The sequence below is a fragment of the Haplochromis burtoni genome, unplaced genomic scaffold (genome assembly GCF_018398535.1).
Source record: "Haplochromis burtoni strain Fernald_Lab_line unplaced genomic scaffold, NCSU_Asbu1 Contig_530, whole genome shotgun sequence".
Lineage (NCBI taxonomy): Eukaryota > Metazoa > Chordata > Actinopteri > Cichliformes > Cichlidae > Haplochromis > Haplochromis burtoni.
The window spans coordinates 201,331-222,112 of NW_024582891.1; the positions used below are offsets into that span (position 1 = coordinate 201,331).

A 20,782-nucleotide genomic window follows, 5' to 3' on the forward strand; every position below is an offset into this window, starting at 1 on the left:
CTTTTAGTAATAAATATGCAGTAATAAACATAATAATATAATAAAACTAATTACAAACATACACTGTAAAGATTGACCAAAACACCAGTGGATTAGTTATGAAAAAACATGCTTACACTAATCATATTCAGATTTCAAGACTATGCAGCTGGATGTCGTAAAGTTAACCACAAATACACTCTTTTAATTAAGAAATATCCAGGATTAATATGGCAAACCTAAATCAAGTTCATGTGTGCATGGATACATAAAGATGATGCCACTCGAGCACTGATGTCCTTGCTTTTGCCTGTACAACTATACGTTTCAGTGCTTGTAAACTGTTGGTAATTGTAGATTCTGTCTGATAGAGCAGCTTTACATAGTCCAAACTGAGGCTTTTGTTTTCTTACTCGATGTACAGACAGCAACAGGCTTTACCGCGTGACGGTGCCATTGAGGATATGATGCTGAGAAACCGCTTCCTGGAGGAGAGACTCCGTTCCTTAGAGAGCCAGGTTATCAAAGAATCTCCATCAAGACCTTCTGTAAGTATTTATTTGACTCTGAGATCAACAAATAAGATAATGTAAGAATTTCATCAAGCGAAAGGGCAGCTTCCAACTTTGGAATATGGAAATTTGTTGGTTTTACTCATTTTATGTCATTTTAAATTCATTATTCTTAACTTTGCGTTTGTTGGCCACACAGAACATGGGATTTAATGTTAAGGCCATTATTTTGTCAATTAATTTCTTTGGTCGCTATTCATAAGGGCATTGGTGTACAAGTAAACATCTGTTTATATGTTATTGTCATTGGCAGCTCTAATTGGAAGATTTTTTTTACTCTTATTTATGAGTATGGACCTTAAGCAGAAGCAGAAGAGGTTTGCCTGTTACTTTTCAGAAATAACATAATGAAAGGGCGGTTTGTTAAAATTAATTTCATTTCTGCATTCACCCTTTTTTACGTCCAGTTTTCTTAATACACGTCTTTCATTTAACTGTGTTTGTCCACGAAGGGAAAAAGCATCTCTTCTCAGACTCTAAGAGAGATTCGTTCTGCTACTTTTGATGTGGACAATGGGTCATGTGAAGAGCATGTAGGTTCCTGTCCTGTCGAATCCTGCAGAAGCCTTCTTAGCACTGAAACTGCTGAAGATACCTTTGACCAACAGAGGGAGCCAAAGCAGCCTTGGGTGAACAGAGAAACCCAGACCAGCTGTGCAGAAGCAGATGATGTTCACAGTAAACAAGCGCAACCAAGCTCTGAAGCTCCAGGCTATCTCGAACCAGATGTGACCAGAGAAGTAGATCTTAGAACTGATAATGCTGAAGATGATGAGAAACAAAGCGAAGGTGACAATTTAGAAGGCACAGAAGAAATTCATTGTGGCTCTAAAGTTCATACACCTGAAGACAAGGAAGAAGAACAGGCCACAAAGGCAAGCGAGCCTGATGAACTGTCAGGAAGACCAGGATCGGTTATATCACCTCCTCCAGCAGAGGCAGTTACAGATGATGAAATGAGTGAAGCGCCAAATAAAGAGGCTGTTGGCGACCAAGACTATCAAAATACAGATGATAATGATTATGATGTGGGAATCGCATCAGAGAAGTCACAGCAGGTGGACGAATGGGTTACACAGAAAGATGAAACAACAAAGAATGCAACTGTGGAAAATCCATTACATGAAGATGAGGACCCCAGCTCTATTCATACCAAACACTTCATCAGGAACAAGATGGATCATGAAGTACAAAAACGTGAAGGCAAATCTGTGAGCTGTCGAAAGGTATCTGAAGGCTTCTGTGGTCACCCTGCTGGAGTGGTAGTGCTGTGATAGCATTAGACATGGAAGAGCAAAGATTAGGCCATGGCTTGCTTTTTAGTGTGCAGTTGTTTCTTTCCCTCACACCGTCGATCATGGGCTCGATGTTCCCAGTGATTTCTGCACTCCCTTTGCAATATTTTGTTTCAGTTTAATTTGATAACCTTTATTTCCACCTGGCTCACTCTGTGCTCTTGCTGTCCTCTAGACTTCAGGACGAGGCACCAATACTCCATCAGAGAGAGAGCAGGACCGCCAAAAAGAAAACCTCAAGCTGGCCTCTGAGAACCTGGAGCTGCGCTTTCAGCTGGAGCAGACCAACAAAGACCTGCCGAGGCTCAAGGTAGACATTACCCAATTAGACTGAGGTAGCTGATCAGTTCAACACGAGCGCTATGGATATATGAAAACATACATACATCCATAATATATATATATATTTTAATAAATGTTACAAGCTGCAGATCTGGGAGAGCCAGTTTGGCAGAAAGCTCTGACTGGAAACATTTCCTGTGTGAGAACTATAATTTTAAAATATAAAGAATGGTAAATGGCCTGTATTTATATAGCGCTTTTACTAGTCCCTAAGGACCCCAAAGCGCTTTACATATCCAGTCATCCACCCATCCACACACACATTCACACACTGGTGATGGCAAGCTACATTGTAGCCACAGCCACCCTGGGGCGCACTGACAGAGGCGAGGCTGCCGGACACTGGCGCCACCGGGCCCTCTGACCACCACCAGTAGGCAACGGGTGAAGTGTCTTGCCCAAGGACACAACGACCGAGACTGTCCGAGCCGGGGCTCGAACCGGCAACCTTCCGATTACAAGGCAAACTCCCAACTCTTGAGCCACGATCGCCCCGTGGAAGAAGACTATTGATGGCACCTGGAGAGTTTACCTCTTCATTAAACGCATTTGCCTTAATTGCTTTAATAATAGACCATTTACAAAAATACATAAAAAGTATGAAAGTTTGCTTTAATAAAAAGTGATTTCATCTGTAGCATCATTTTTTCTTTCAGCACCACATTAAGAGGTTTAAAAGAATGGAGCAAATCTATTGAATTAATACTTTGATTTGGAAACACTGGAAGTAGTTTTTTGGGTTTTTTTTGCCAAAGGTATTTTGTTTTTTTGCTCCCTACAGAATCAAGTTGCGGACCTTAAGGAGATATGCAACGCACTGAAAAAGGAAAAGACAGAGGCAGAAAAAAAGCTGGCTCATATACGTGGAGTATGTTTTTTTTTCTTTGCCTACACGATCTTTAAAACAATTGAAAATAAATCTGTACATAGGAATTAAAACAGAATCACCTTGAAACACAGTTTACAAAAAAATGAACTAGTTCTGATCTAATACGTGATTTATTCTGTGATCCTCATCAGGGTGGTCACAGTGGTAAAACGGTGCCTGAGCTCGAGAAGACGATTGGATTGATGAAGAAGGTGGTGGAGAGGGTGCAGCGGGAAAATGAAGCACTGAAGAAATCCAGCGCCACTGTGAATCAAGACAAAGTCACTGCCCTGGAGAAAGAAAATATTAAGCTAAAGGTTGCCAACGCCTGTCTCACCTTACACATCACAAACGTTATTTTGGGAAGGTTTATTTAGCATCTCTGTTCCGTGACTGCAGCTTACAGTAAGCGCTGTTTTCCAGGCCGACTTTGAAACACTGAAGCGTGAGGCTGAAACTGAGCTGAATTCCAAACTTGAATCCAAAACCAAAGGACTGGAGAAAATAGTGATTGAAAATGAACGTCTTCGAAAGGAGATTAAAAGGGTAACGTCTTCTATGACTTATTATAAGTTCATTTTAATGAAGTTGGGTTGGGGCAGAATTAATTATTCCAAAAAAAAAAAAAAAAACACAATCAAAAAAGTCTAAATGCTTGTTTTTGTCTCTTGGCTATGCTTGAAAATGTGTGTCACTGTAAAAGGAAATGGAGGCTGCAGAGAGGCTGAGAGTGACCAAGATGACACTAGAAGTGACAAATGAGAAGCTTGAGGCAGAGCTGGAAGACATCAAGCAAAGACTGAGGGAAGCTCTGTCCAGGCCCATCACAGAGGGGGTGGACACTAAGACCATGAAGTCATCTGTGGTAACCAGGTCAACAAAACCAATAGTCTTCCAGAAAAGGGCACTTAAAAGTAATTTGTAAGCTTTAGGGTTGTGCAGCAGGTTAAATCAGCAGCGTGTGACTTAAATGCACAATCATTATCATGCCCATGGGATTCAAACTCTGGTATGCTGCGAAATAGACTGTCGCTAACAGGCTTAGTCAACATTATGCAAACTCTTTGGTAATAAAGGCTGCTCATTTACGTCAGTCTCATGCTCAAGCTTTAATAAGACAATATTAACAAACAGCATGTTTATTTACTTTGGACACAATTTGAGATCTGATGGTCATTTGACTTCTATTTGTGCAGGATGTTTGAGAACAAGATGAAGGAGCTGGAGAAGGAACTCTCCCAAAAGAACATCCGACTGTCTGAACTCAAACAACAGCTGAAAGAGATGACAGAGCGGGAGGAGAGAGCTCAGATAACAATACGACAACTCGAGGATCAGGTGGCAAAAACTTTAAAATGTGTTCCTGTTATTTAAGATAGTGCTGAATCTAGAAGTCATGACAATCTTTGGTAAGCAGATACTGACCAAAAATGTCCATTTTTCAAACTTCTTGTTATTACCCAGGCTGTTTTTAATCCAGCATCTTATCCCTCTACTGCATGACTTTTTAATTTTTGGGGAGCTTTAGGGTCCCTACTAATATATCAATCATAAAATTTGACACCTTGCCCCCCCCCAAACAGATATTGGTTTGTTGCTTCAAGGCAACACTGTGCGACAAGGGTAGTAAAACGCCAAGTTATTCTATAATAAGTTGCATTAGTACAACAAGGATGAACAAATAAATAAACAACAAATAAACTATGTAAACATTTCACAGAACAATAAAACACCAAAATACATCCAACATTTGACCCTAACCCCATGCACGCATGTGCGCACACACACATGTTGTTTCTCCATCACTTTTGGGGACCTTAAATTAACTTACATTAATTTCCTGGAGACTTATCCTGACCCTAACCATCACAAGTCCCTGCCTGAACTTTACCCTAACCCTGACTCAAGCCTTCACCCTAAAATATAATGATTTACCTTGCAATTTGTCCCCATAAAGTAGGCGAGACCTCACAATGTGAGTGTGTAAACAAATTTGTGTCCCCACAACAATAAATAATACACGACCACACACACTAACACACAGACACAGTTACTTTACCAACTGACCCCTGAGCTCCTAAGTGTCCCTCAAACCTCATTCAGGCATCCACTCTACTTCACTGTCACTCCCTGAAAGCTCACTGTCCTCACTTTCTGAGGACAGAAAGTGCACATTCCCTTGGTTTCCTTCCATAAAAGGTATTTACATCCATGTCCTGTAATTATGAGTAGATTGTGAAGTAAAAAACATTGACTATGATCATATAAATGCACACAAACACATCTCTACACACATATGCAAATGCATTATATTACCTGAAAAAAATTGGGCTAACTGCCTGGAAAGAGATGTGCCTGGTAGCATTATTTGAAGGGCCAGTGTAAAGGATGAAAATGTGGTTTGTTGCCTCAGGGCAACGCTATGCAGTAGAGGGTTAAGTTAATTTGAACAGCAAATTATTATTATTTTTTTTTTAGTTTTAGTCGTATTTTGACAAAAGCATCATTTAGTTTTAATAAATTCTTTTAGTTTTATTCGACTTCATGTCATAAGATTATAGTACATGAAATCTAAAGTTGATTCAGTGAAATAAAATATAAAGTGTAAAAGTTTGTGTTTTTAGAGTTGCTCCACAGTTCATAACAAGTCTTATTTTCCTTGACATTTTCTGTGGACATTTTGTCGTGTTTTCAAGAGAAGCTTTAGTTTTTAGTAGTTATCGTTCTTTTTTCTGTGGAAAAAAGAGATGACAAAATCTATGATGTAACACGGTTATGTCTGTGACAAAATGTTTTGTCTTTTTAGGTGCTGTATTTGATTGATACTATCAGTTTGTCATTCTTAGGCTGACGTGTTAAAAACCTTTCCTGCTGCTGGAAAAGGTGATGCAGGAAGCAGCAAGGCCTTCCAGGAAATCCGGTACGTTAAACTTCGCATGAAAAAAATGTTTTTTCCTTTGTCTGAAACATTCAACTTTACATTTTGCTTTTGACTAAACTCTACATGTCATGTATGTGAAGACTGGCCAGCACTCAGCTGGGAAAAGAGAATGAAGAAATGAAACGAAGGATGCAAGAATACAGTGAACGATACGGCGAGACGACATCTAAACTAGGCGAGTCTTCCAGCTACACTGTTTTGTCAGCGTGAATCTGAGGGAGGTTGGGACTTTGTTTTTTTTTATATATGTGCCGTCTTAACAAACACCTTGATAGGTATGAGGTACAGTACTGTCTAAGGAAGAATCATGATGGTTTCTCTTCTTGTGTCCATAGATTATGGGAAACTCAAAAAACTTCTGCAGGCAGCCGAAACTGAAAAAACCAAACTTCAAGCTGAGGTCACGAAGCTGAAAAAAGAACTGGAGAACTTTGACCCAGCATTTTTTGATGAAATCGAAGACCTGAAATATAACTACAACTTAGAGGTGAAGAAAAATGTTCTGTTGGAGGAGCAGCTGAAAAAAGTGTGTCAACAATTTGGGGTAAAGGCAGAAGTGCCCAGTGTGTCTATCACTTAATGTGTGGTATGTAAGTCATGCTTTTACAGTCACATTCCTTGGAAATTTTGAGGAAGGAGTTTCCTTTTAACAATGAAATGACACAATATTTTTGTGTTAATATGTGAATACTAACTTATTGGTGTGAGACTGTAAATTTGTACGTAACATGAAAGTTTTTTTCTGTGTACTGTAAGTCACTTTTGTATTCTGTCAAATAAAAAATTGTTGAATAAAATGTTAATATTTATTCATTCATTCTTCACTTAGCAACAGATGAGTTTTGGGATACAGTATATATAAAGTGGTCATTTTTAAAGGGAACCCCGGCTATTAAGACATGTTTGCGCTAAAATATGCACTGTGCTTTCAATAACATGTGGTATTAAAATATGCCAAATGTTTTCCTTTTAAGCACATTTTATATAAAACTGATTTACCAGTAGGCCGCCATTGTTATTTACTTCTCAATGTACTCTGGGTAGTGACGTCACACGATTGCACCGCATTGAGTTCACTAGCAGCGCACTGGAACTGGCTTCAGTTCAACGTTTCCAGTTTGAACCAGAACAATCCGAGAGAGAGAGAATGAAAATAGTCAACCAGCACTTATTTTAGATGAAGATGAAAACAATCCGTCACACGAGGACGCGAGAGTGAGGGAAAACTACTGGTGTCTGTCAAGGACTGCTTGCAAAGAAAAGCGTCTGGACTTCTTTAAGTTGCTTGAAGACGTTTCACCTCTCATCCGAGAAGCTTCTTCAGTTCTAAGGTCAAATGGTGGAGAGTCCCACTGGGATATAAACTCTCCACCATTTGACCCTTAGAACTGAAGAAGCTTCTCGGATGAGAGGTGAAACGTCTTCAAGCAACTTAAAGAAGTCCAGACGCTTTTCTTTCCAAGCTCCTTAGACTACGATGACCTGGATGACTGAGAACCTTCACAGACATATTACTGGTGTCTGTGCGGCTACTGAGAGCGTTTGTTGTAAAGAGCTCAGTTTTATGGCAGCAGCTATCCATGGCATCGCATAACCGCATGATAAAAACATTAATAGAATTCAAATTTTTATTATACAGTGAAATTACGATTGGCACGGGCAAGCAGTAACCGCACAGACACCAGTAGTTTTCCCTCACTCTCGCGTCCTCGTGTGACGGATTGTTTTCATCTTCATCTAAAATAAGTGCTGGTTGACTATTTTCATTCTCTCTCTCGGATTGTTCTGGTTCAAACTGGAAACGTTGAACTGAAGCCAGTTCCAGTGCGCTGCTGTGAACTCAATGCGGTGCAATCGTGTGACGTCACTACCCAGAGTACATTGAGAAGTAAATAACAATGGCGGCCTACTGGTAAATCAGTTTTATATAAAATGTGCTTAAAAGGAAAACATTTGGCGTATTTTAATACCACATGTGTTATTGAAAGCACAGTACATATTTTAGCGCAAACATGTCTTAATAGCCGGGGTTCCCTTTAATAACTTTATATATACTGTATCCCAAAAAAAAAAAAAAAAGCCAAGTTGGTCAGTTATTTTTACATTAAAGCAGTACACATCTCTGCAAAAACCATCTTAAGTTTTGATTCACTCCACCGTTTCTTTTGGGTGCCAAACGTTAAACTTTGGCAGTCAGTTTTCTCCTTATTTCTTCCACTAACAGCTCACTCACTGTAAGCTACTCTTAAGACTTTCATGAATTCAAAAAGCAGCAGTTCTTAACTGGTTTCTGTGGAATAAATTAATCTATATGAGTATAGGATTGTAAATCACTCGCATGGAATTACAGATGAAATATCAGGGATCTATCAGCGAAGCGGCAGATCCTCACAAGACCGCATGGACTTATAGCTCAAAGTGAATGTCCTGAAGCCGGCTGAAGCAGTGTCCATTTAGTGCTACAAACGATGTAAACAACTCCGTGCTGCCATAAGCGTCAACACGGATGGCCGTCGGCTTGTTACCAAGGCAAGTGTTCGCTTCTGGCCACTTCAGTCCCAGGTGATGACGATGGACCTAACAACACACACAGAAGAGCTTGGTGCCTGATTTCACACTATTTAGAACACTGAAGCATGACAGCATTGCTCCCTGTAAACTGCTTATGGCAGCTCAGTCTTTTAATACAGATACTTAAATATATTTTATGTACTGAATAATATATATATATATATTATCCCACCTTGATGAGAGTGCCGTCACTGCAGTGCCAGACTATGCCCTCAACTCGACCGTCTGGATTCTCATGAAACCAGGAGCACAGCTGCTGGAAGTCCACAGGTGGTGGGTTTCTGATTGGGACACTCCCATGTGTAACCAGGCAGTGGACAGGCTGTTTTTTGCTGCCCAGCCCTGTTTGTACAATATTAATGAACCTTGGTTTACTTCAGTTTTTCTTTTAAATCAATCACCCAATGAAGTTAATTAATCTTAATCATTTATTAACATAACAACATAATTAATTCCTAATTCCTAACCACAGCTTATATATAAAAAAAAATGAATGTAGTTTCTATTACCATAGGGGTTTCCATTGACATTGGTTCCAATAAGCTCCAGTGTTTGTTCCTGGAGCTCAGCTAATGGGACTGATGTGATTTCTAACATGTCTTCGTTGTCACGTCGAGGCCTGAGAACAAGAGCAAGCCCAACGTTGTAATCCACCACAGAGGAGTGCCAGCAGTACTGCTTGTTGTCTCTCTCCACTGGAACCCAGCCTACATATTTATAACAACAAAGAAAAGTACTCGTCATGCTGATGGTTTCCATGTGAAGGACGATACTTGCTGCTTATCATCACTTTGACACTTACCCCCATTTTTCTACATAAACTCTTTTACATAGACATAGGTGAATTCACTGCACACGTACTAAAATGAGAACTAAGAACCTGGAATATGTCCATGTTCATCGGGCACTGGACGGCCGCTGTGATGTTTGACTCCATGAGCTGGGATCCATGTTTCTGGCACCGGTTTAAAATCTTCCTCTATGTTCCACGTGAAACCTGAAAGAAAGCCTGGAAAAATAAAACCCTTCCCCACTGCTAAATGTGTTATGTATTAACATTTTCCAGGCCTTTTCTTTTTTGGTCCACACTCAATATTATCACAATTAGCCCCATAGGTTTCTGGTAATTATGCTTGTGTATACCAATACAGTGGATTTTTAAGTAATACTGTTATTAAACCCTTTGAATTGAGGCTCAGAATCTGCTTCAGTCACTAAAAACCCACTGTGGTGATGTGTAGAAGCAATATTACCAAAAAGAAAACGTGTTCAAAAATCTTGGGGGAACTGTTTTTGACAAAGTTAATCTACCTTTACAACTTTTGTGAGAATGTTGGTACTTTTTAAACCTCTTCTCTGTTTGTTTGTTTGGTCTTCTGTCAAGTCGAGCCCACAGGTAAGGCTGCCCTGAAGAAAACAGATCAATTCCACTTAGAAAACTACAAAGTAGTAGCAGTTTGTAGATGCTGACTAGGAAATGATCAGTGTTATTCTGAGATCTTCTCACCTTTATAAACTGTAACATAGCAACAGGTGCCATCAAGTTTTTCAGTGGCAAGCGCACTATGTATGTTAGCCTGCAGAGCAACAGGGTTCACATTTTCTGTGGCAACAACCTGAAATTGCTAAAGAGAAGCAAAACCATGTTTGATCAGTGCAAGATATAAATGAAAGTGACTATACCCAACATTAGTAACGGTACCATGAATGCATAAATCAGTTATCTACATATTATATAGCATCAAACAGAAGCCCCACATTATAAACCACCACTTTTCAATTATAAGTTTGGGCTTGATTAAAGAACCAACAACAGACTACATGACTGTACTGACACTGAATCAGCTGCACAATTCATCTAATGCAATTTGAGAATAATTTCATGACTGCAAAGTTTTAGCAACCAGGGAATCAATTACATGAAATATAAGTGAATCCCATGAAAAGCGATTCTCTTAAAGTATATATCCTATATATCTATTAACAGGTGCTGATTCAAACAAATGACGTTTCAGTTTCTGGCTATTTTCAAAAAACACACATGACTACAAGACTACATTTATCACAACATAAAAACATAACATTAAGGAGATACAAATGAGGTGCCAGTGATATGAGGCTCATGATCATCAGTATAAAGTGTCATCATTATGCCAAGATTAAAGCGTTCTCTACAGCTCTAGATGGATGGATGAAGTATATCAGTTTGGCAAATGATTCAAAAACACTTATTTGAAATCTATCACTCCACTGAAAGCAAAATTATCTTCAAGTGGTGTAGAGTTTGAACGAATGCCAATGTGCTCACGGCACATATGACATGAATTAGCTGGTTGCTCCAGGTTGCTCCAGCTAATTCAGAGAAAACCTGTGCAAAGGAAACAGGCCTCCAAGAGCCACAAACTTTAATCCCAGGCTCTGCAGGGAACTCTTGCACCTGGTGGTTTTAAGGCACATGCATTTAAAAATCAGAGAGGGGAAAAAAATTTGAAAAACATTACAGTTTGCCAGTTAGCCTTATATCAAGTGGATAAGTGGATATGGCATGTTGAGGCTTGGGTGTGAAATTTATGGTTTTCCGGGGTTTTATCGTTAACTCGGTTATCCTGGGTCTTTTCCCGTGTTGTAGTTGTGTGTCTTATTTTGAAAGAAACATTTACACGTTACCATAGTGACCAGAGAGCATTAAGGGGCAGAGAGGAGGATGTTACTCTCAATGTTGCTGGCGTATTTCACGAGGACGCTGCTAATAAAGTTACACAATTACACAATGAATTTGCGTTTATTATTATGATTACAAAATATCATTGTTTTTGTCTTGGTTGTTTCATTTTATTTTGCTGTGTTTATCTGAGACACCTTAAAGGCCGCTCCATGAAAATATTGTCTGACATTAAACCGGTCCGTGGCGCAAAAAAGGTTGAGGACCGGCGTGAGTAACGGGCAGAACAATTACAATCTCTTCCACTAGAGAGCAGTACAGCTACCTGCTTTAATTAAATAGGTTGCCAACTGCCGGGAAAACAGAAGATGATGAAGAAGAAATTAAAAAGTCATGCTGTGAGACGACGCAGCACATCATAGCAATAGATAAATATCTGAAAAGAAAAAGTAGCCAATCTGACCCAGATGAAGGCTCTAGCATGAGTAGTGGTTCTGCTGTACCTGGTGCACAGGAAAAATGATCAATATGCTTTTTGTGACATTTTTGTTTGGTGGTGTGCCATGTGATTTTTCTAATGTGAAATATGTGCCGTAGCTCCAAAAGGATGGTAAACACAGCCATAAAGTAATATGGTGGTAATTATATTTCTGTTCCATCAATAGGGTAACCATTCTGAACAAATCAAGTCATTTCTATGTTGTTTGGGCCTTGGACAGGCTGGAGACCTATGGATGGATGTTGTTTGATGTATCGCTGTGGAGAAAAATCTGGGGGGCCAGCTAGCATCCTAAAAGACACTAACAACACTTTTTCATCTTCTGCCTCCATTTCAAGCATCCTCCTCTACCACATAAATCCTCTGCATGGCCTTCTTCACTCTGGCCGTCCCCTTTTCTTCCCTGGCTCCATCCTTCTCTCTGTCTTCGAACATGCCTTCCAACTTTCCTCTTTGGCCAGCAGCAGCACAACTTCCATCCACACCCTGTTGGCCAACAGCACCGTAGGCGGTCGTTCTTAACCCAGGCCTCAACTGATCTGCTATGGAAATCTCATTCTTGATGATTCACATGGTTGATTTACACCAGATGCCCTTCCTGACACAACCCTCCCCATTTCTGCTGGGTTGAGAACGGCACTAGCACTACATCGGCTTGTGGCCCCCCTGTGGTAGGGTTCTAAAAGAAAAACTAAACAACCGCTAAAAAATGAATAAAGAAAATGATAGTATTAAGTTACTGATTATCTAGGAAAATGACTGAAATAATTCTTTGCAACGATTTAACTTAAGGGTAAACAGCTAATGTGTGAAAACAGACTTTTCCTGTTATATGTAGTTCTATCCTGACACCTGCAGATCTCTCCTTTGAGCTGTGTATATTAACATCAGATAGTAATGCCTCTACAAGATCCCTCAGAGCTCAGTGAGTGAATAGTAACTGTGTCTAAAGTCTTTCGGTAATGAGCATCAGTAATTAATATCAATTCTCAGAAACAACTTTATTCATTGATTTTTTTCCTGTAGGGTTTTAATGTTCTACAAGTCTCACTGACTACAATCCTGAAACAGGCCATCTATTTGCACTTCCTTATATGAAACTTGCAGTTAGGTTTAGCCTACATTTGAATTATGTAAAGATGCTCTCAGTCTTACATGTTATGAAACATTAATTTAATGTCAGGTTCTTCCATGCCCTTAACGATAGAGCTGAAATGTCCATAAGTCTTTTAACTGGCACGTTCTTCTGCTTTCAAGTAGCCCGGCCAAAATTTTCTTCATTCCAGAGTTTGTTTGTTTGTTTTTTCCAGACTTGCAGTGACTAAGCCTGCAAGAGTGGTCTGCATATGTCTGTGTGTTACCTGACAAAGAAGATTTTGGTGCTTTGGTAAAGCTTGAGTAAGTAGGAAAAACCCTTCATTCAGCCATGCAGGTATTTGCTCTACTCTATTCATCACACAGCACTGGCTCTACTCGACTCACTGTTAAAAACTGGAAAGTTGGCACAGCAAATAACTGTTTGATGCCAGATTGCACCACATTTACAATAAATAAATAAATAAATCAGACAGAAATTTCTCTGCTGTTGAAACCAGCTGCACAACTATTTGTCACGACGACCATGTGTCAGTTAATTTGTTCAACCTGTTGTCTACATTATGCAAATCAGTGTGGTCCTCTGCCGAGGAAGACCTGAGGTGTGTCCTCGTGCTACAGGCGAAAGGACAACAGTTAGCCACCTCCCCCTGCTCTGGCTCAGACATTTACTCTGCTTACATTTCATTTCCAGTAAAAGATAAAAAAGACACGACTAAGAACTTGTTCACGACGGGTGCTTCTCCGTGCTAACAACTGTAGCAGCAAGAGATACCCATAATAAACCTACTGCGCCTGATAATGTGTCTGCAGATGCATTCACCTGACAGTCGCGTTTTCTGGACTGTTCTTCCATCACGTCTGTCAGAAACACACACGGTATCTTCTGCTGTACGGAACCCAGGCGTCTCATTTCGTGTGCTTTCTACCAAAGCTGTAACTTAACGTTTACAAACATGGATGAGCAAAGCAAAAAAAAAAAAATCAACAACGGTTTGGCTCTGGAGTTGTCGTCTTCTTCGCTGGTTTTATGTCGGTGAGTAAATACCGAAACGACTCATTACCGCCGCCATGTTGCTGCGTTGGTAACAACATGTACCCATGTGTATTTGGAAGTATATATTTTTTGCTATTTTACGTGAAATAAATGCAAATAAATGTACTTTTACTCGATTGGCAGAGAAGATTTGGTAAGTTGTTCATACTCGTCTCTGCTGCACAATCCACACATGCATTTCTTTGGGAATTAAATGGCGCCCTTTAAGAGGAAATAAACAGGCTTTGCAACAGTATTTATTGCCAAGATGCAAAGTTACAAAGAAATATTTGCCCAAACACAAATTACCTGACTTTTTGTGCTAAATCTAGATATGCATATGTCTATGTGTGTGTATATGTGTTTGGGGGTAGAAGACACTTGTAAATAACATTAACACAATTTATTTTCATAATAAAAGTAATAATAGTATTACTTTGAAAGCTTGTTTGTTAGTATCGGTTGTCTGTAATACAGAAATATAGGTCACACTATTATTATTGTATATTTTCAATATTATTTTACAATATGGTCTGTGTCAGTTACATATTTGTGTTGTTTTTTCTCCACCACTAGGAGCGAAGCATATGTTGGCTTCCACCTTCATTCATGTGTATATGACAGCAAGTCTAAACATAGAGCCAGAGTCAGTTGTCTGTAGCCAGAAGAGTCCTGCATCAGGCTGTATAAAGGATTTTTATGAGTACAACAATCAACCGAAGAGTTTATGACGTAAATGATCTTCTAATCTTGTTTTTTATCAGACAACACAGCTGTGTCTACAAAAACTTGCACAAAATGGTCATATTACTCTGAAGAGTTTGCTTTGATGTCTGATCTCACACACAGAGTGATATCACTGGAGTACTTGTGGTCTGATTCTTCTTCATCGTCATCATCATCATCTCCTTGCGGTCCATACTGGCCGAGTTGGTTCATATCATTATCAGTAAAATTCCACATCTCTGTCTCGATGTTATCCATCTGCTGCCAGTGAGACAAGCACCTGAAAACATTCCTTTTCCAAAAAGACAGAGAAAAGTGTTTTTAATAAAAGACAACATACGTGGATTACACCACATTATTGCAAACAAAGAAACAAAAGTTGTTCCTTAAGTGCTTTAAGCCGTGCAGATCATCTGAAAACATTACTCACACTTGAAAGTACCACATAGCACTTGCTGCAGTCAGGAGCAGAAGAATGATGCCAAGAACAATAACTGTTACATGTAAAGCTGATAAAGAAAAACAACAACAAAAGAAAACAAGTAAATAAGTTAATTTGATTAAAATCATTTATCCAAATGTTTGGGTTTCTTTTTGCTGAAATGATGTTAGCAAAATCAAACAATGAAAAAAGATATTGCAGAACATACCTCCTAGAGATGGTTTTGTGGAGCTCTCAGTCTGTGGCAGCACCGACTCAGAGGAAGGTGGGAAACTGAAGGCATGAGTGGAAGCAGAAAAGGTAAAAGTGGTACCAGGGGGGTTCAGAGTGGTAATCGGAGGCAAGGAAACAGGAATATGGGTTGAGAACGTTTTAAAAGAAGGGGTGGCAGAGGAAGAAATCCTTGCTGACCGCGATGTCTTGACAAGTACATCAGAAGCTGAAGTTGAGGGTGTGGGCTGAAGTGTCGGCTGAGATTTTCCTGTTATTGACTTTTTTGTTGAGGACATGGACTTTGTTGTTGATGTGACCAAATGTGTGGTTTGAGTTGTCAGTGGAGTTGGAGATGTGGGGGATTGTGGGCTGGCTGTTGTCTCCAAATCTGTTAATGCTGAGAAAATCAATGGTTCAGTTCTATTTAAGTGATCAGATGGCTGTAATTACAGGCAGTAATTAGGCACAACATGAAAACCACTTGCGGGTCACAATCACACTGATCATGTCATTACATTGTTATGTGCCACTCAGACACTTTGGTCTTGGCATTAGGCATTTGACATCTGTGATGGATGAATTGACGTTTATGGCGTATATTAGTCTCATAAACTAAGAAAATAAGTAATACCGGATGCATTGAAGCAGAAGACGCCAAACTTTTTATCTGCTGATGTCTTCCATGACACTACCCCGATATTGCCCTGGCCACAGTTTTGTTTAGGGGAAATTCGTGGGATGACGGCAATCTGTTCAGCTATCCAGCCATATCTGTTAAAATAGTCACAGTAATATAGTAATGGTTTTTATCCACATATTAAACAACAATCATTATGGTTAAAATTAGGTCAGTCTGTCCAATTAGTTTTGAGCCACAGAAAATCAGGGATTGTGTGTAATTTCTAAACAGGGAATGCAAATGTTAAACTCCTTGATTTAAATAATCTTTGGTTTAATTTAAAGTGTGATGGTGTAAGAAGGCGAAATTACCCCAAAAAAAGTGCCACTAACCAAATATATATGGACCCAAGTGCTTATGCAATACATCGATCTTGTGTATTTGGGAAAGTTAGTTGTGTTTTCTAAAATATTTTTATGTTATTACTGGGAAACGCATTCGAGTTAGTCGCCTGTTTTTGTGCATGATTTATTAATATGAAAAATGCATATGGGTCAACATGTATTAAACCCTAGTTAAATGCTTTCTGCTTACTTGCACGTTTCCAGTCCATGTGTGACTGCTTTTGATATCTGATATTCCGTCGCCATGGTGACATTTAGTGAAAGACAGGCATCTCTGGCAGCTGTGAAGTTCAAGGTGTAGTAGGTTCCTCCTTCAATAAGCAGGAAGACTCCAGTGGCTCTGTAACTCTCAGAAATTACTAACAAAAAAATTTTAAAGCGAATTTTCTTTGTAAATAAATTACATTGAAAAGATGGATGGATGTAAAAGAAGAACTGACTGTCCTGTGAAAAGCCTTATGATCTGTTACTTATGATGTAAAGTATACATATCAATATACAGGTAACCACAGTGTGTACATCTACTTTACAAAGAAATAAACCATAATATGAGCGCACACACACACACACACACACACACACTCCGTGTGCGACAAAGAATACTCAGAAAAACATTTAAAAAATCATTTTTTTAATCTTTTGCTAATATATTAAAGTTTAATATCACAGAAGGAGCCAAACATCTTCGTCTTCTTAACAATAAAATCTGATGGCAGTCTTAAAAGACATTTCAAAAACACGAGTTAAACTTCTTAACAACTATGAAATTTTAGAATTTGAAACGCTAGACTTGTGGGATATCCCAGGATTAAATCTAAAAGTGAATGAAGAAATAAACATACAAAAACCTTACCTCTATTTAAAGTGGATTCGCAGGTTTGTAAAAACAGGGCAAACATCACAGGTAATACTGATGGCAAACAACAAAGTCTTGCCATGTCTTGTATGACAAAGTATACCCAACGTGGATGAGGGTGGAGGATCAAATAAACTGAAGCAGAGGGAGAAGCCCAAGAACAAATGTGACAGGGAAGAGAAGAGGAAACAGGAAAAACAAGGTCAAATCTGCTTTATGGCCTGTTAGGAGATAGGACACGCATCCTCATGAGAAAGGCCTTCACAGTAACTCTCTAAACGTTATTGTTTGGGTGATCAAATTGCAGATGCATGACATATATGACATTTAAAGCACTAATCTTGTACTAGTGATAACATATTAATGATTTCCAAAGCAGAGATATAGGAATATGGGTTTCATAAAAGAATCAAATAAAAGGATGTAATAATCTAAACTGTCAACTGGGTGAAGAGTTTATTCATTCTTAAAAAATCAAACTTTACAAGTGGATATGGTTAAAGAAGCCTTCTTAAATGTTGTTTTGTACTATTTGTATGAGTTTGAGCTTTTCTGCTTCGTAAGCATCTCTGATGAAGGTATTTTTGCACTCCATAAGCTGTAGGAAAAGGAATTTCCTCCCAACTTTTCCTCTGCTGTCCTCACTCTTGCTGTCTGCTATTGGAATCAATTTTATACGTATAACCAAGTTTCCTCTGTGTTTATATTATGTTTCAAATCATCACATTCACGGCACCTATCAAAGATCAAAAAAGGAAAAAAAAATCACGACTCATGGCACATAATCTTTGAACTACTTGTATATTTAAGTCTGTCTTTCACAGTAATGGTGCAAATGTATTTACAATTGTTTAAACTGCTGTGTGCTTGTTTACTTTTTAATTGTTTTAAGTCCTACATCGATTATGCATTGACCAATCATTTGTTTGATCTTTTCATTTCATAAAGCGACTCAACATGTAGCACTATATCAGCCCCAGCCCCTTTCCATTAACAGAGCTTACAAAATACATACATAATGTTGATATTATACAATTTTTTCAAAATAAAATTATCAATCAATGGACTAAAAAGTGCTGTATACAAAAATATAGTGTTGTATATTTTAAAAAGTATAGAAAAAATAAACCAGTTTTAATCTATTCATACAGCACCAACCCACGACAACAGTTAACACAGGGCTTTTATATTATAGAGACAAACTGCAGGAGTCCCTTTATGAGGACTGTATATACACTTGCAAACACTGAGAAGAAAAAGATGCTTAAACAAATGTTCAACTTCAGGAAGGGTGCACAGCTGGAAAGCAAAGCGACAAAAAACATGTGTAGAAGCACATGTTATTTATGATTTGTGACCAGTAAGTTTTTTCCCTGGTGGTTAATGCATAGTAACATAAACAAGAGAGCTTCATGGTATTCTGCAAGGTAATTTATATAGTATATTCCACGTGGACAAAAAAATACATAACAGAATTTTGGGATCAAATCATTTGGGATAATAAAAATAAGAAGTGGCACACTAAATGCTTAAGCCTGGAGCATCATGTGAAACGCCTCACTGCAGTTTAGTTTCTATCTTAGTAAATACCAAAAAACCCCAAGAAAAACATCCACACAGGTTTTTATCATGAACACTTGAATAATACACTTTCACGATTAGATGAGAACATCTAATCATGAAAGTAAAGTTGAATGATTTTCAGTGAAAGGACTCATGAATATTTTTGCATTAATTTTTTTATGATTAAAGTTCAGTTCAATTCCATTTTATTTATAGAACGTCAAATCACAACAACAGTCTCCTCAAGGAACTTTATATTGTAAGGTAGACCCAACAAAACCCAACAATCAAAGTGTGGCATTTTCAGTTAAGTATTAAGTATTGAGTATTAAGGTTATTTATTAATTACGTATTGATTGCATATGGATTATCAACTTAGCTGACGCATTTAACTTTTTGCACTATTAAAACTAGCCTTTCAATAAAAACGATGCATGCTTTCTCATGTAATCTCTAATCATGTGATCAGACCTGGCATTTGGTACCCTGAACACATCATAATCACGAGTTAAAGGCATGTTAGAATGACGAGTACTTTCCCCAGTTGTGTTAAAACTTGCAGTATCACCACTTTCATTCTACTGCAGGAAGCAAAACAGTCCAGTGTGTCCTACTGCAATGACTCAGTGACTGTTGTGTAAATAATGGTGCTTCCTGCCTTCTTCAGGCTGAAGCAGTAATGACTGAGGAAAGCGATAGACTGCTGGTCCACTGATAGGCCCAGGAAAGATGTTAAGTGGTCACACTTCCTCGGTTGGGTGTGTCTATCTTCTTCTACAGACTGTCAGAAAATCACGAACCAGTAAAAAAAAAAAAAAAGTGTGAAAACATGAAAATGAAATCTGACATCACAAGAATAGGTCTCAGTGACCTTTCAAGTATAGATATAGAGGTGTGTGTGTGTGTGTGTGTGTGTGTGTGTGTGTGTGTGTGTGTGTGTGTGTGTGTGTGTGTGTGTGTGTGTGTGCTTCTGTTGTTCTGATATGCTACCCATGGTTACTGGTCCTTAGTTAACTGAAAAAACTTTAAATACATAAAAATAAATTGACACCACTTTTTCAATTTCACATATAAAAATTATTAATCATTTTAAGGCTTTTTAAGGAATAGAAAGTGTCCTCTTACCAAAACACAGAGACTGTTTGCCTCAGTGCGTTTTCTGCTATCGTGTTGCCCAATAAATGTTGAATGAAGCTGGGCTGGTGATAGGATCCACCCAGTGAACCAAACATGAAACTGAGAACTTTATTCAGGTTGCTGGCCTATGTTCTAACAACAAACCGGGAGCCCTTGTTTTCCTTTGGTGACAGTGACATTTTGGCAAAACTGCATCAGTCGTTTTGTTTTTTTCTCTTTTTCTTTGAAATGTCAATCAGGGCCAGATCGCACACAGATCTGCAGATGTCCTCGCTAGATGACAGCCTGTACAAATCTTTCTCCATGAGCAGCAGTAACGTTAACAGAGGCAGCCGATTCAAGGATGGGGTAACGGAAGAAGTTAAAGTCCTCTCCAGGCCAACCAGGAGGCCTGTGCGGGCGGTCAGGCCAGTCAGCGCCGTCAGCTCCAATGGCTCCTTCCTCCAGCTCAATCATCTGCAGGGGGAGCTGGTCAGAAAGAGGAAGGTAAGAAGGTAGAAAAGGACAATGAATGTTTTCTTTACAAAATGTAACGTTAAGATTAAATAATTCGTATTAACTCTGATTCAGCATTCAAATATTCAGGCAATTGTAAAATCAGTTACAGAGCTAACACACACTTTTAGAAACTTTTAGAAACTTTTTTATTTGTATTTATTTATTTTGTAGATTTTACTGCTGAGTTCTCATATGACTCATAACAGCAGGTGTAACATTTAACATCCTCCAGCCTCACTGTAAGTGCATCCTTACAGGAAATGTATGATAAATATTAATAATTCATGTTGTGTAAGCCAGTGCACTCATGACCTCTCAGATATCTAAGACCTTGGTTCAGAAGCTAAATCCTTCTGGGAAAACCTGAAGGAAAAGAGTTTCCCAGACGAGCGTAAAAAATGATCACACTCGTATTATTATTTCCAAGGCCAGTTAAATGATCTTAAAAAGACGACATGAACCAT

At 38.7% G+C, this 20,782-nt stretch overlaps 3 protein-coding genes across 12 annotated transcripts in view; 1 reads left to right on the forward strand and 2 right to left on the reverse strand.

Annotated features, from left to right (window-relative positions):
• The window catches only part of cep290 (centrosomal protein 290), a 39,074-nt gene extending 32,280 nt beyond the window's left edge, over positions 1-6,794 (forward strand). For 5 of the 8 annotated variants that reach the window (XM_042214199.1, XM_042214200.1, XM_042214201.1 and 2 more), the window contains 11 exons: positions 404-527; positions 1,004-1,777; positions 2,022-2,156; positions 2,970-3,056; positions 3,209-3,373; positions 3,480-3,602; positions 3,760-3,929; positions 4,253-4,394; positions 5,903-5,976; positions 6,078-6,172; positions 6,333-6,794. In XM_042214199.1, coding sequence (XP_042070133.1) covers positions 404-527; positions 1,004-1,777; positions 2,022-2,156; positions 2,970-3,056; positions 3,209-3,373; positions 3,480-3,602; positions 3,760-3,929; positions 4,253-4,394; positions 5,903-5,976; positions 6,078-6,172; positions 6,333-6,577 — 2,134 coding nt within the window. In that variant the 3' untranslated portion in view covers positions 6,578-6,794. Of the gene's footprint in view, positions 1-403; positions 528-1,003; positions 1,778-2,021; positions 2,157-2,969; positions 3,057-3,208; positions 3,374-3,479; positions 3,603-3,759; positions 3,930-4,252; positions 4,395-5,902; positions 5,977-6,077; positions 6,219-6,332 lie in introns of all 8 variants that reach the window. The other 3 variants (XM_042214205.1, XM_005947502.3, XM_042214204.1) reach the window with 2 other exon arrangements.
• A 1,268-nt stretch (positions 6,795-8,062) lies between these two features.
• On the reverse strand, positions 8,063-13,843 carry cunh12orf29 (chromosome unknown C12orf29 homolog). Of its 2 annotated transcripts, none has more exons than XM_005947511.3 (7): positions 13,648-13,843; positions 10,076-10,193; positions 9,880-9,975; positions 9,449-9,565; positions 9,078-9,275; positions 8,741-8,910; positions 8,063-8,574 (listed from the first exon to the last, which is right to left on the reverse strand). In XM_005947511.3, the coding sequence occupies exons 1-7, from the start codon at positions 13,735-13,737 to the stop codon at positions 8,404-8,406; spliced, it is 960 nt and encodes a 319-aa protein (XP_005947573.1). In that variant the 5' UTR covers positions 13,738-13,843; the 3' UTR covers positions 8,063-8,403. The 2 variants fall into 2 exon arrangements, with proteins under 2 accessions (XP_005947573.1, XP_005947572.1); XM_005947510.3 differs by having other exon boundaries at positions 9,449-9,577.
• Positions 13,796-17,274, reverse strand: LOC102291006 (lymphatic vessel endothelial hyaluronic acid receptor 1). Of its 2 annotated transcripts, none has more exons than XM_005947512.3 (6): positions 17,118-17,274; positions 16,455-16,623; positions 15,873-16,012; positions 15,237-15,638; positions 15,017-15,095; positions 13,796-14,878 (listed from the first exon to the last, which is right to left on the reverse strand). In XM_005947512.3, exons 1-6 carry the CDS (start codon positions 17,200-17,202, stop codon positions 14,668-14,670), a joined length of 1,086 nt encoding a protein of 361 aa, XP_005947574.1. In that variant the 5' UTR covers positions 17,203-17,274; the 3' UTR covers positions 13,796-14,667. The 2 variants fall into 2 exon arrangements, with proteins under 2 accessions (XP_005947574.1, XP_005947575.1); XM_005947513.3 differs by having other exon boundaries at positions 16,455-16,604; positions 17,118-17,259.
• Positions 17,275-20,782: the final 3,508 nt, after the last annotated feature.